The following is a 13236-nucleotide window of genomic DNA, read 5'->3' as shown; positions in this document are numbered from 1 at the left end:
GTCGTCGTTACTTTGCATATTTCACTTAACAAGGAATACACAAACTGTTAAATGTCTACCAGAGTAAACAGTTTAGGGACACAGATAAAAATCAAACAACTTTATTACAAAAATAAGTTACACTCAACCTCATTGTACAGTATAAAACATTTATTTGCAGGAATGCAAAAACGTTGTTGGCCACCAACAATAGTTTAAAACTGCTAACATCTTTTTCAAAAGGTTGTATGGATACAGCTTTATTGACAGGGAGTTAATACCTGTGTACAAAACCGGGTGTATGGTTCAGTCTTCCTTTTTGGCTAAACATGGAATAGAAACCATAGCTGCAGCATCCCTTTTTCCGTTGAATGACCCCATACGATGCCAGTCAACTGAACTGCACCTGTGTATTATTCCCTGACGGACTAAGACACAAGCCTTATTTCAGCCAAAAAGAGGCCAAAAGCACAGTCGGCTGAAGAGCGGGAGTGTAATTACCAGTTGTTCATGATTAAGATTTTTTTGTTGTTTTTCTAAAACCTCAAGACAAGATGGGACGATTCCATGGTGCTGGACATAATTGTTTGTTTTCTTTTTTTTCTTTTCTTTAAACTGTGACCGTCACAATGTTCCACTGCTATGGATGATAACGTAAAAAATAAAAACCAAAAAAAAAAAAAAAGTAAAAACCTGTCAGGCTGAAGGAAGAAAAGGGACACTGCAGGGCTTTTCTCAAAAGCACTGAGGTGCCTCTGTGATGTTTTGCGAGCCATTACAAAAAAAAGTAACATCTTAATCCAAACTATTTTACAATCATACACCAGTAACTACAGCTGAATAAGCAAGGCAGCTAATTCAGTTAAAAAATACGATGAAAGCAAGGCTTGTTTATGCTCATCTGATGAGATTTTGCATGCCCAGTTAGACTGTTTGCAGTGTCAGAGCGGCAGCTAGAGGACTATATTACATTAAGTACATCTTCCTAGCTGCCGCCTTTGTGCATATTTATAATGGTAAACAAGCCTTGCTTTCATCTATATAAGTTTCCCTATATACAGTACAGGCAGGGTAGTTGATTCCTCTGTACTGAGGTAGTACACCAACCCTTTAAAGACAAGTTCTGAAAAGAACCACTTTCCTGGAATGCCTGACTTATCCATGCAAGATGGTTACACCAAAAACCTGCAGTTTCTTTTTTTAATTACTTAATTTTCTTAAAATTCAATATCAATTTTGATTAAACATGGATATTTCTGACAATAAAATTGCAATTAGCACAAAAATATACAATAGCATCAAGCTCCTTTGAGCCACTTCAAACTTAAAAACTTTAAAAACAAAAAGTGCAAAATTCATTTGACATTTCAGCATCCTTTAGGATGACTGAACTTCAATGATTTGAAATGGCATCCTTTGGGGCTTTGGGGGCGGGGCAGGGGCAGGGACAGGGGGGTGGTCTTGGGGCATTTGACAGAGGGTGGCATGTTTATATCATATTTTTTTGTTTTCTTTTCTTTTAAAAATGCAAGGCTTCCATCATTGACAACAGTAAGTCCAAGCACGAAGCTTTCTGATTTTTTCCGTTGATTCTTAGGGTGGCAGTATGGGAGATATGCTTCTGTAAGGCTGGAAAATCATTGGACCATTGCGTTGACCTTACCATCATATCACTGGCAGCTTCCGGTGTAACCCCATGTAACAAGTCAGTCTTCATAACTGGTCAGGACCAGCTTCCACCCCTTTTCCCTGCTGAGGAGACACACAAGGAGTTAGGAGTTAGCTTCCACCATAGTTTCAGTGCTTACCACACACACGCAGAGACGAAGTATAAGTGAATGAACACGTAATGCTGAATAAATGGAATGCCAGCATGACATGATATACACAGACCACACATTCAGAGATAACATGAAGGGAATAGCAAAGGAGAGAACTCATGAGCAGGCATGAACAGTCTTGGCAACTATGTACATATATGGCCACTTTTTTTTTTTTTAAATCACATGCATGTGGCAAACACCCATGGACATGACATTCCTAAAAGAAGCACCTGTGACGCACAACTCAAGTGACCGAGTGATAATTAAGGTGGGGGAATGAACGATGGGATATAATGTGACAGCATGCTACCAAGTAGCAAAAGCAAACCTTTGGTCCATTCCTTCCACACGGTGCCTTCGACAAGTATGCAAAAACGGGAAAAATCGCCAGAATAAAAAAAGTTTCAAATCAGTAGTAGAACATTTCTCAGTAGACTGAACTATAGCTGTTATATGTGTAGCCAACGCACAGAAGGCGCAAAAATCAAAAGAATGATGAAATTGATAAGAAAATGAAATTTATCCTATGGTTGACATGTCCCATCTTAGAGCCACTCCACATATCTGCCCATCTTCAATGGTAACAATCATCTTTTCAGAGAGAGCTCAGGATTCTGCTGTCGAATTCCCCCCCCCCCCCCCCCAAAAAAATGTGACATCTTGCCATTTTTTGGACAGCAAATAAGTCAGAATGTATAAAAACACTCTACAGTTGCTAATAAACCTCCCAGTCTGAGCCTCCAGTTATCCCAAATAGAGAAAGACCAAAAAAAAAAAAAAAGATACAATGTCAGCCGGGGACCTTTCGCTAGTACCAAAACCTCGCCCAGTCAGAGTGATAAGAGTCTGCCGTCAGCGCAGAGACCTTGCCGGGCCACGACGCCCATGAGCCCTCCCCACCCCAGAGTCCACCATCACCTACCACACGGCCTCTCTGCTGGTTGCCGCCCCTGGAGCCGCGCGAGCCCCTACTGGTCCCAGGACCTCCTCCTCCGCGCTGAGACAGGCCTCCCCGTCCCCTGGGCGTGGCGCTGGCTCCCCCCCTGCCCCGGGACATGGAGGGCCCGCGGGCGCCTCGGCCTCCTCCTCCTCTGCCCCGCCCTGTGGCCTGGAAGTCGTCGTAGCCGTAGTAGGGGTCCTCGTAGCCCCCACGGTAGTTATGATAGTCATAGCCGTAGTAATTGTAATAATCTTCATAGCCGTAGTAGTCGTGAGGGTAGGAGTAGCCGCCTCGGGCACCGCCTCCACGTCCTCGGCCTCTCGTCGGCGGAGGCATGTGCGGTGGGGCGTAGTAATAATACTCGTCATACCTGCGGACGACAAAATACCATGACACTTGTTTTTACAAGAAAATCTTGCATTCATACATACATTACACTCAAAGGTGCACTGTGTAGGATGTGGCCAGAGTAGGTATTGCCACTACCCTGCTCATTGAAAATGTGCTGCTAATTGCCAAATATATTTTCATGAACATTTACTAGGTAATGAACCAATATTTACTAGTACGACCAATGTACAGCAATTTTTGCAACTAAAAATGGCTATTTCTTGACATTTAAAATAGCGGACCATGGGGAAGATCCCCTTTTCATGTATGACAAGTGCAATTCTGTCAAAAAGGTAACACTTGTGAATGGGCAATATTACGCAGTGCACCTTTAAGCCAAAATGTCTGCAACACATCGCAAATGCCTCGCGGATATTTTGCCCCCGTCAGACACACTGCGCGCAACTAAAAAAAAAGTAACCCTCTGCAGAGCTTCGCAGACAACCGCAGAGCAGATTTTACTTCCAAGAGAAAGGTATAACTCAATCATTTAACTAAAGGGAGGGGTAATATGAGCTTATTTCCAAAAATGGTACAGTATCGCTTACATCTGTGTCTTTGCTGCCTGTCTCTGAGCCTTGCGCTCTTTCCTCTTCTGGTCTGGGGGCTTGGCGAAAACTATTTCGATTGGTTCTCCCTCCAGCTCCTTGCCATTCATTTCAGACAGCGCCTGTAAACAATACAGAAGAGCCAAAAAAAACAAAAAGTGTTACAAACACCAGATTTCCCATAACAGACAGCAATCAAAGTTCCAAAAGGAAATAAGAAGCACCTTGACAGCTCCTTCTCTGTCCTCGAAGTGGATGAAGGCGTAGTCTTTCAGCTTCTTCACCCGTTCCAGTTTACCAAACTGGCTGAACGTCTTTTCAAGTATATCTTCTGTTACAGTACTTGCAAGGTTTCGCACGAATAAAACCTTCACCTAAGAAAACAAAGGGAAACGAGAGAAATCAGACACCAGAAGCATTCTGCTGAAATCACATCTATGCTGCTGACTGGTGCCTAGTGACTGAGGTCAGCCCTCATGGGCATGTCCTCCATGACCTACTGAACTTCTCACCTTGGCCATGACCTCTGGGTCAGGGTCCTCAATGGGGTCGGCCCACTCCACGGTCACCACGTTGCCCCAGACCTTGACTTTGCCGCTCATCAGCCTGCGGCGCGCCTGGGCGGCAGTCTTGTGGTCTTCGTACTCCAGGAAGCAGAAGCCCCTGTTCTTCTTCTTGTCATCTGGCTGGTGGTACAGGATGACGTCGTTAAGACCCTCTTTGGAGAGGAGACAGAAGGGGAAGAATAAGGTGGTTAATCGATAAGCAAAGCAACACTTCCAAAGACAAACCCTGGCACTCACATCTTCACAATTAAAAATAACAACACCCACATTATTCAGTACTAGCACAGAACATTTTATTTTTCACAGTTCCTAAGAACAAAATGCAACTAACTGGAGTGTGTGTGTACTAAACATGCGATAGCTTACCGGTGACTTTCGCGAACTCCTCCACAATCTGATCTTTTGTTTTGCTCTTCGGGATCGAGCCGACAAACAGCCTGTTATTGGCTACCGAGATGCACACGCCGATGTGTTTGCCAGGTCGGATTTCACTGTTGTTACACTGTGAAGTATCAAAGACAGCAAACAGCCCGTCATCAAAACACTGCCCTGTGATCTTTTATTCAAAAAAACAACCTGCATTGTAGACTGGGCAACCAACAGTTGTCAGCTACTGCATGCACACAACAGGGTAAAGCCTCACCAGTTTGACAGCTGCCTGTGCAGCCTCTTTAGTGCAGAAGGTGACAAAGGCATAGCCTCTGTTCAGGCCACTCAGTGGGTCCATCATCAGACGCAGGTCCCAGATGGGTCCAGCCTTCTCAAACAGGGGGACCAGCTCGTCCTCAAAGAGATCCCTGGGGATTTTGCCCACAAATATCTGGCAATAAAAAGGCAGGGGACAAACGTTAACGTCCACACAGTAATTCAGTGTTTTTCCCCTCATCGATGTGCCACAAACGCAAAAATAAACCCCATTTCAAAAGGGACAGTCCTTCAGATCTTTGAAAATCAGAGCATCAGTAACAGCAGTAACTCCAGGCTAGCATGGAATTAATCTAAACAAGACACGCAACGTTTGTTCGGCAGCGAGAGCGTGCAGCGCCCTCTCACACACACACAGCTGTTGCTCACCTCCGTGCCGACAGTCGGCTGCGCTCCTGTGTGGGTAGACTCTGGAGGTGGGCCGCCATACTTCCTCTGACCCGTCGTCACATCAAGTGTGTAACCAGTCCTCTCAAGAAGAGCCTGAGGGCCGAACAACATCATTAAGATTCATACTATATTGGTCTGTTTGTTTAGTTAGTTGTAATGTGCACTCAATACTCCCACTGACAACCAAACAGGAGGCAAATATAGGGTTCAAGACTAATTATGAGCATGTGCAACGGCCACCAGCAAGCTTACTTTAATTTTAGTTTCATCTGGTCCTTTACTGGATTCTGACACTTTGGTCCCCTGCTTCTCCCTCTGTCTGTATGTCTTCATCACTCCACACAGAAAGGCACTTTTGTTCTGTTCAGGTGACAGAGGTATACGCATTACTGGATGTAGACAAGAATGCAGGCAGAGGCTCACAGTGTACGTCAGTCAATGCATATCGCATGCTGTAAATGATAACACAACGGATTGTCCTTCTCATCAATACTTGCAATGAAAAAGAACACGACAAAAGCATGTGTCTGGCATCAATTTGACGACTTGGGAAGGTCTGAATCTCAAAACGGTTACTGTCTAGAATGACTCAGCTTAAGGCTCCGTCACCTTTTAAGGGAAAGTCATCTTGCACCATCAGGTCACATTTTCATAAATAAATACCAAGGAAGTAGCACATATGAGTAGTTAAAATCAAGTATGTGCACTACCTGAACATGTGAGAGATCGCTATCCTTAAACTGTAGTAGTACTTGCAGGGCACCCTCCTCGTTGAATTCCTTCAAGGCTTCGATTGCACGGTCATCTAGATCACTGTGTGATACCAACCCTGAAGAATAGATAGAAATAGAAATACAAAAAAAGAAGCTAATTTTACAACAGTTGAACCAATCTGGTTTCCTATATCTATATCATAACCTGTTCAACCTGAAAACCATGCCATGTGTCTCTCTCTCTCCCTCGCTCATGATCTGAGACACACCCACCAGGTGAAAATCAGGTGGGCACGACATGCTTGACGTACTGAGGAACGCTCCATGGCACTCTGCATAGCTAACGTACATGTGTAAAAAAGGTGGATTTACATTGACAGTTCGCTCAATTCATTTTTCCGCAACTTGTCCTTCACCTGTTCCACAAACAGCTGCATGCATTATGTGTTTAGAAAAGTCAGCACATGTGCATAAGGCAAAATGAAAGGGCCATCTTCGTCCAGTTCTCAGTTAATCCATTGACATCATATGAAGGAGCCGTTTTGCCTTATATTTTGACAACAAACCGGATATGTTTCAAATGTGTAATCCCCATGGCTTCACATGACTGTGCACTTTCAAGACCTTCAATTTTGTTGTTTTTTCAATTTTAACACTGCAGTACCCATTTTGGTAGGAAACCACAAAAAGTTGCTTGAAAGTCAAGAAAAATATTCCATTAATCCAAGATCGTATTCTGGGAATAACATGCAATTAGAAACAACAAAATGCGAAATGTATGTGGTTGAAGCTGGATGTTTTGGTGGGCCTTACCTGCTATGTAAATTTCGTCTAGTTTTTCAGCAACTTTTTTTGGTAAACCAGCGTCTAATAAAGTCTGGAAGTGCTCTGAATGGGTAACTGCAGCAGTGGTCTCCATTGGTTCTTCAGTACCGTTGCCATTTATATGCTCTGTGGCCATGTCTCCAGATCTGCACAGATGCAATCAGCCAAATTAATCCAAAACTGGACAAAGGTGAGGTGCTCTGTAATTGAATCCATGCTGGGAAGTGTAGAGAGTATCCATTGACCAGCGTTTTATACACTGATGCTGGGGATGGCACACCCACATTACAAGTTACTGGTGTCTCTACCTGCACCTTGCAAAACATATGGCTTGACAGAACATTTATGGATCAAGTTATAAAGCAAACATGACACGTCCCCCTTCAACTCCGATTGCTTAACATGTTCTTGAGCTTACAATGAAAGCGTGTCTCCTAGAAAGTGACTCACATATTCCATCAAAACACAACACTCAAGTCCGCTAACAATATCACGCAAGAACACTTTCAGCACGCGCCAAATACATTTCAAACAAGCTGGAGATGCACGCTCAAGTACCTGATGTCTGCCTGCAAATGACGCTTGCACCGGGAGAAATTGACGGGGTAAGGTAAGGGCTGTAGCACTCCCTGGCTGCTAATACACGTGTTCCTTTAGCACAGTTTCCGGTGATGTTACTTTGCTAGCGAGCATGTGCCGCGCCACAATGTACGGTAATGTTAGCATTCCAAGTTGTTAGCTTGTCAAATTCTAAGATCAATGCATAGATTCCGTTAAGTGCACATTGGGAGGGGTTGGCTACTTTGTGTACTCAGTACATTGGGTATGCTTGTGCAAACACGACTATGTTGATTGCAGAGCAAATTGGTAGCTTAATCCAATTAGTTGGCTAAATTGCACGGACTGCTTTTGTATTTCCATCAAGCTGCACCCCTTGCATCACATCAACTTAGTCACAGAAAGTGTTTGGGCATTCTGCTGGTACTCCCCTTCTCTAGGGCGAGTGCAACCACAAACCATGCGAGAGCCTCCGCTAACCTTAGCATCTACAAGCTGCACAAACTGACTGGACACCTAAACGGTTAGCTGCACTACACGCAAACGCTAGCAAAATTGAACACTCACCAAGCTAGCTACAGTAACTTGGGCAGGCAATGAACCCACATAGCGAGCTAACTACGTGTGCAATACTACTTAGTAGGCGGTGTCTGGTAGAAAAACAAGCCATCTCAAGACAACCTTGTGCACCGTGGCGTCAATATCATGACTCTACATTACACACACCACCCCAGACAACTCGCCATTGAAATGCCGGACAACTTTATGAAGTTTGCAAGCTGATGTTGTTAGCCAGCTAGCAAATGTAAGAAAACTGCATTGCTAGCTTGCTAACACTAGCTTACTTATCCTAGTTTCCAGTGGCCACATGACCTTCTGCTGAAAACAATTCCCAACCTTTAGTGCGTCTCCCAAATTCAACACCCTCGTTCGTGATTACTTTATACACCTACGGGAAATAGTTAGTCGCTTCGACTGTGAACGAGTTTGCCAACGTGCCGCCACATAGGGGAGTCCATTTTCAAAAAGCCGGTCTGGAGAAAGGTCCCAACCAGTTCCCACTTTGTTTGAAAACACAACATATCCTGGACTTGACGATAACTACAAAACAGTTCGTGTGACCAATGCGTACGTTTTTTTATCATACCTGATAATAGACCACAGTGTTGTACTGAAAGGGAGGGAATAGAGAAAAAAAGAGTCGAAATCCCCGCCGCTGCTCCGGCTCCACTCTTTCACTCTGGAGGATGTAAAATGGCGGCTACATTCACGCCGCGAGTTTTCCCATCTACGGGGTTTCTCAAACACGTATGCATGGAGTAGCTTTTTCAGCTTTGTAACAAATCAAGAGCGATTACAAAATATACCACTAGGAGGAATCATTGTATCAAAACACATCAAGTGTGTCTGCAGTGCATATAACTTCAGTCCTCAGCAGCTTGGTCTAAAAGAGGTAGGCCTACAACAACAAAAGGAAAAGACACTAAAGGACAACACTAATGTAATACAAAGAAGAAGCTGAACACATCTTAAATAAACAGCTGTTGGGTCTATGAAAATGTATAGGTCTAGTAGACTAATAACCCAAAACAATCAGCAGACGTTCAGCTGATAGTTCTGCTTCTGTTCCAAACTTCACACAGTATTCAACTCTTGATGTTAGTTTGCAGCGTTGATATTGGACGTCCCTTGATAGGCCAAGTATACAGAATATAGCAGTCTGCTGTACTTTCCCAAGTTACTATAATTGTTGTGGGTTGCAAATGTTGTGGCCCACAGAGGCCCCTCTCTCAGAGACATTAGGCTTATTCGATCTGCTGCAACGTCCACATGCACATGCAGAGAGCAATGCATTTTTGGATGAAAATGTTGCATGATGGTTGTCCGACAAATTTCAGTCATGTTTCGGCAACAAGGTGACTTGTCACATGGTGTCAAACTATCACAGGATCAACACGACTGCAGATGGACCGAGTGTGACGGGGATGTTCCTGCACAGTTTGTCCCCCTTGGGGAGGCAAACCTGTCGCCTCGTCAACTACATCTGTTCGGCGATGGGAGGCACACGAGCACGCTGAGCTAAAGGGCCGGTCCGATGGCCCAACGCTCTCTCTCTAGGTCGTCCTCAGACGAGCCTTCCATCGTTGCTTCTAGTCATCCCGATTCTCCATACATCTTTTCAGTTCGCTGGTACTCTGATCTCCCTCGTCTTTCTTGAGTAGCCTATGTCCACATATGTTACTGTGGGACGTCCTCTTAACCGGGACCCTCGTGATGGTTCCCACAGCACCAGTTTGCTGGCTGGCAGTTCTTGGTGCCTTTGGCAACCTGTCACGCACTAGCTTTGCATCAGTGGTGGCAGATGCCTTGCCCTCAGCAAGCGTGCTTTCCTCACTCGATGTTGACACTGCTACAGATTCGCTCAGCTCCACACTGACCTCCTGCCTCGACAACCTGTGCCCACTAGTCACTAAACCTGCAAGACCTTCACAACCACGACCATGGCTGACAGAGACCATCCGAGCTCTACGTACCACCCTCAGAGCGGCAGAAAGGAAATGGCGCAAAACCCGCAACCCATCTGACCTCGAAAAACTTAGATCTCTACTAGCCTCCTTCTCCGCTTCTGTAACAGCTGCCAAGACGACCTACTACAACGACAAGATCAGCAACACTACAGACCCACGTAAGTTGTTTTCTACATTCAAGTCACTGCTCAACCCTCCCCCCTCCTCCGCCCACAGACCTGAACCCAGACAACTTTGCCACTTTCTTCACGGAAAAGACGGCAAATATTAGCAAGCAATTCTGTGAGCCGCCCTCCCGCCCAGAAGACACCCCCCTGGAAAACACGCAGACTCCTGCAACACTCCATGAATTCACTCTGCTCTCTGAAGAAGACGTTTCCAAACTCATCACAAGAAGCCGTCCTACTACCTGCCTACTAGACCCAGTGCCCACGAACCTTCTTCAAGACATTGCCCAAACAGTGGTCCCAGCAATCACATCCATCATGAACTCCTCACTCTCCTCCGGCACTGTCCCCTCCGCCTTCAAACAAGCAAGGGTGACACCACTACTGAAGAAGCCTACACTGAACCCTGCTCATGTTGAAAACTACAGACCTGTCTCACTGCTTCCCTTCCTATCCAAGACGCTAGAAAGGGCAGTAGCAAAGCAGGTCACCAACTTCCTAAACCAGAACGGATTACTGGACCCAAAACAATCTGGTTTCAGAAGTGGACATTCAACTGAAACTGCGTTACTCTCAGTGACTGAAGCTCTAAGGACTGCAAGAACGGAAGGATTATCTTCGGTCCTCATACTACTAGACCTGTCTGCAGCCTTTGACACAGTCAACCACAAGATCCTCCTGAGGATACTCACAGCCATGGGAATCACAGCCGTTGTCCACTCATGGTTCAACTCCTACCTCTCTGGACGCACCTTCAGTGTGTCATGGCAAGGGAAGCTGTCTACGACTCACACCCTCTCCACAGGCGTACCCCAAGGATCAGTGCTGGGACCCCTTCTGTTTGCAATATACACCTCCTCCCTGGGACGTGTCATTCAAACACATGGGTTCTCCTACCACTGCTATGCTGATGACACCCAGATGTACCTGTCGTTCCGTCCAGAGGACACCACGGTTTCGGAACGCATCTCTGCCTGCCTCACCGATTTGTCAACATGGATGAAGGACCACCACCTACAGCTGAACCTGGCCAAGACAGAGCTCCTGGTGATCCCAGCTAAAGAGTCGCTCAGTCACAACATCAACCTCAAGATAGGCTCCACCATCGTGACCCCAAACAAAGTCGCCAAAAACCTTGGCGTCATGATTGATGATGAGCTATCATGCTCCAACTACATCAACTCGGTCACCCGGACCTGTCGACTCCAGATGTCCAACGTACGGAATATCAGACCTGTGCTGACACAATATTCTACACAACGACTGGTCCAGGCCACGGTCCTGTCCCGCGTTGACTACTGCAACTCACTCATGACAGGTCTACCTGCTTGTGCGCTGCCTCTGCAGCCTCTGCAGATGATCCAGAATGCGGCGGCACGGTTGATATTCAATCAACCCAAAAGGACCCATGTTACTCCTCTATTTATTGAGTTGCACTGGTTACCGATCGCCGCCCGGATCAAGCACAAGGCATTGACCCTTGCCTACAAAACCATCACAGGAACGGCCCCAGCTTATCTGAAGGACCTACTAACGCCTTATGTTACTGGACGAGAACTGCGCTCATCCAGCACAAGCCGCCTGGCTCTGCCATCCAGTCGCTCTAGGTACTCCCAGTCAAGATTGTTCTCCGTTGTGGTACCCAAGTGGTGGAACAGTCTCCCAGAGGCAGCAAGACTAAGCACATCTCTTGCAGCCTTCAAGAAACAACTAAAGACATTCCTCTTTCGAGAGAATCTACTAGACTAATGCTTGAACTGGTCTTGCCCCAGGGCAGACTCCTGACATGATGTTTAGTTTAGTTTAGTTTAGTTTAGTTTGTGTGTGTGTGTGTGTGTGTGTATGTGTTTGTGTGTGTGTGTACTCGTTATTTACTCTTTATGATAAAAAAAACTAACCCTCTTTGCAACTGCACTTGTTGTTCTGTATATCTCCTGTGCACTTTATTTGCTTGTGATGTTGGCTTGATTATGTCCTCTTTTGAAAGTCGCTTTGGTTATAAAGCGTCTGCCAAATGCAATGTAATGTAATGTAATGTAATGTCCTACAAGTCTCATTCTCCTTACAGCAATCTTCTCGCTCACCCTTTTTATTCCGCCATACAGGGTTTCGTTGGTTATATGTGCGCTATTGCAGATGTTAAGCACTGCACAAAGCATCCTGATATAGCACCCATCAAGGGACTTCTCTAGGGTTGGCTTAAGGGTCCAGCATTCACTGCCATAAAGGAGAAATTACTCTACTGAAGAAGAAGAAGCTAACTTTGACGGGGGAGATTGGAGTTCCATACACTGGCCATACCGTTCAGGGCCCTCCATGCAAGTGCCTTCCTCACTTTAAGATCTTACTCAGTTGAGTTGACCCATGAGCCCAGGTATTTGAAGTCGTCGACTTCTTTCAGCACAGTGCCTCCTGCTGTAGTAAGAGGTTGATGTTCTGGTGGAATGTAGGTAATGACCTCAGTTTTCTTGGTCTTTAGCCTGAGGCCGACCTTGGTGCACTCTAGCTCTACCCTGTTCAGTAGTGTTTGTGCTTGTTCCACGTTGTCATCCGCATAGTCAAGGTCTGTGAGGACCACTGCAGGGTATCGACTCGACCTCCCTGGAGATAGTGTGAAGCCAAGTTCCTGCTCTCGCCCACTGATTGCCTTCTTGAGCGCATAGTCAAGGACTATGATGAAGAGGAAGGGGGCCAGTGTATCCCCCTGCATAACTCCAGCCAGGATGCCAAACTCTTCACTGTTGCCGTCTGGGGTCACCACCCTGGCCCTTGGTCCCTCGACATGGACTATTGCTCGGAGTAGGTTGGGGGGGAATACTGTATGCCTTCAGGATCTTCACCATCATGCCTGGGTGGATAGAGTCAAATGCCTTTTTGAAGTCTATGAAGCACAGTACTGCTGTCAGGTTGTTCTTCCTCAACTCCTCAATCATTCTCCTTAGTGCCAAGATCTGGGATGTAGTGGTGCGTCCCTCTCGAAAGCCGTTCTGGTTCGTCCTCAGAAGAGGGTCGATTGCCTGCCGGACCCTGTTTAGGATCATGCGGTTGTATACTTTCGCAGTGATGCATGTCAGGCTGATGCCTTGATAGTTGTCCGGCTTCGA

The 13236-nt window shown here is 45.8% G+C and overlaps 1 protein-coding gene across 2 annotated transcripts; it reads right to left on the bottom strand.

Annotated features, from left to right (window-relative positions):
• Positions 1 to 85: 85 nt before the first annotated feature.
• Positions 86 to 8723, bottom strand: LOC134435237 (heterogeneous nuclear ribonucleoprotein Q-like). Of its 2 annotated transcripts, none has more exons than XM_063184109.1 (11): positions 6868 to 8723; positions 6052 to 6170; positions 5594 to 5701; positions 5321 to 5434; positions 4890 to 5066; positions 4613 to 4748; positions 4193 to 4398; positions 3905 to 4054; positions 3681 to 3802; positions 2725 to 3112; positions 86 to 1731 (listed from the first exon to the last, which is right to left on the bottom strand). In XM_063184109.1, exons 1-11 carry the CDS (start codon positions 7013 to 7015, stop codon positions 1693 to 1695), a joined length of 1707 nt encoding a protein of 568 aa, XP_063040179.1. In that variant the 5' UTR covers positions 7016 to 8723; the 3' UTR covers positions 86 to 1692. The 2 variants fall into 2 exon arrangements, with proteins under 2 accessions (XP_063040179.1, XP_063040180.1); XM_063184110.1 differs by having other exon boundaries at positions 86 to 1728.
• Positions 8724 to 13236: the final 4513 nt, after the last annotated feature.

Source organism: Engraulis encrasicolus, chromosome 19 (assembly GCF_034702125.1).
Source record: "Engraulis encrasicolus isolate BLACKSEA-1 chromosome 19, IST_EnEncr_1.0, whole genome shotgun sequence".
NCBI lineage: Eukaryota > Metazoa > Chordata > Actinopteri > Clupeiformes > Engraulidae > Engraulis > Engraulis encrasicolus.
Note: the sequence above shows the minus strand (reverse complement) of the source record. Positions and strands in the feature narration are given on the sequence as shown.

Excerpts from the sequence above, each read along its gene's own strand:
- LOC134435237 (XM_063184109.1), bottom strand. The coding sequence starts at position 7,015 with ATGGCCACAGAGCATATAAATGGCAACGGTACTGAAGAACCAATGGAG. Across the intron at positions 5,435-5,593 it reads CAGATGAAACTAAAATTAAA|GCTCTTCTTGAGAGGACTGG; the intron begins GTAAGCTTGCTG and ends TTCGGCCCTCAG. Across the intron at positions 5,067-5,320 it reads AGCCGACTGTCGGCACGGAG|ATATTTGTGGGCAAAATCCC; the intron begins GTGAGCAACAGC and ends TTTTATTGCCAG.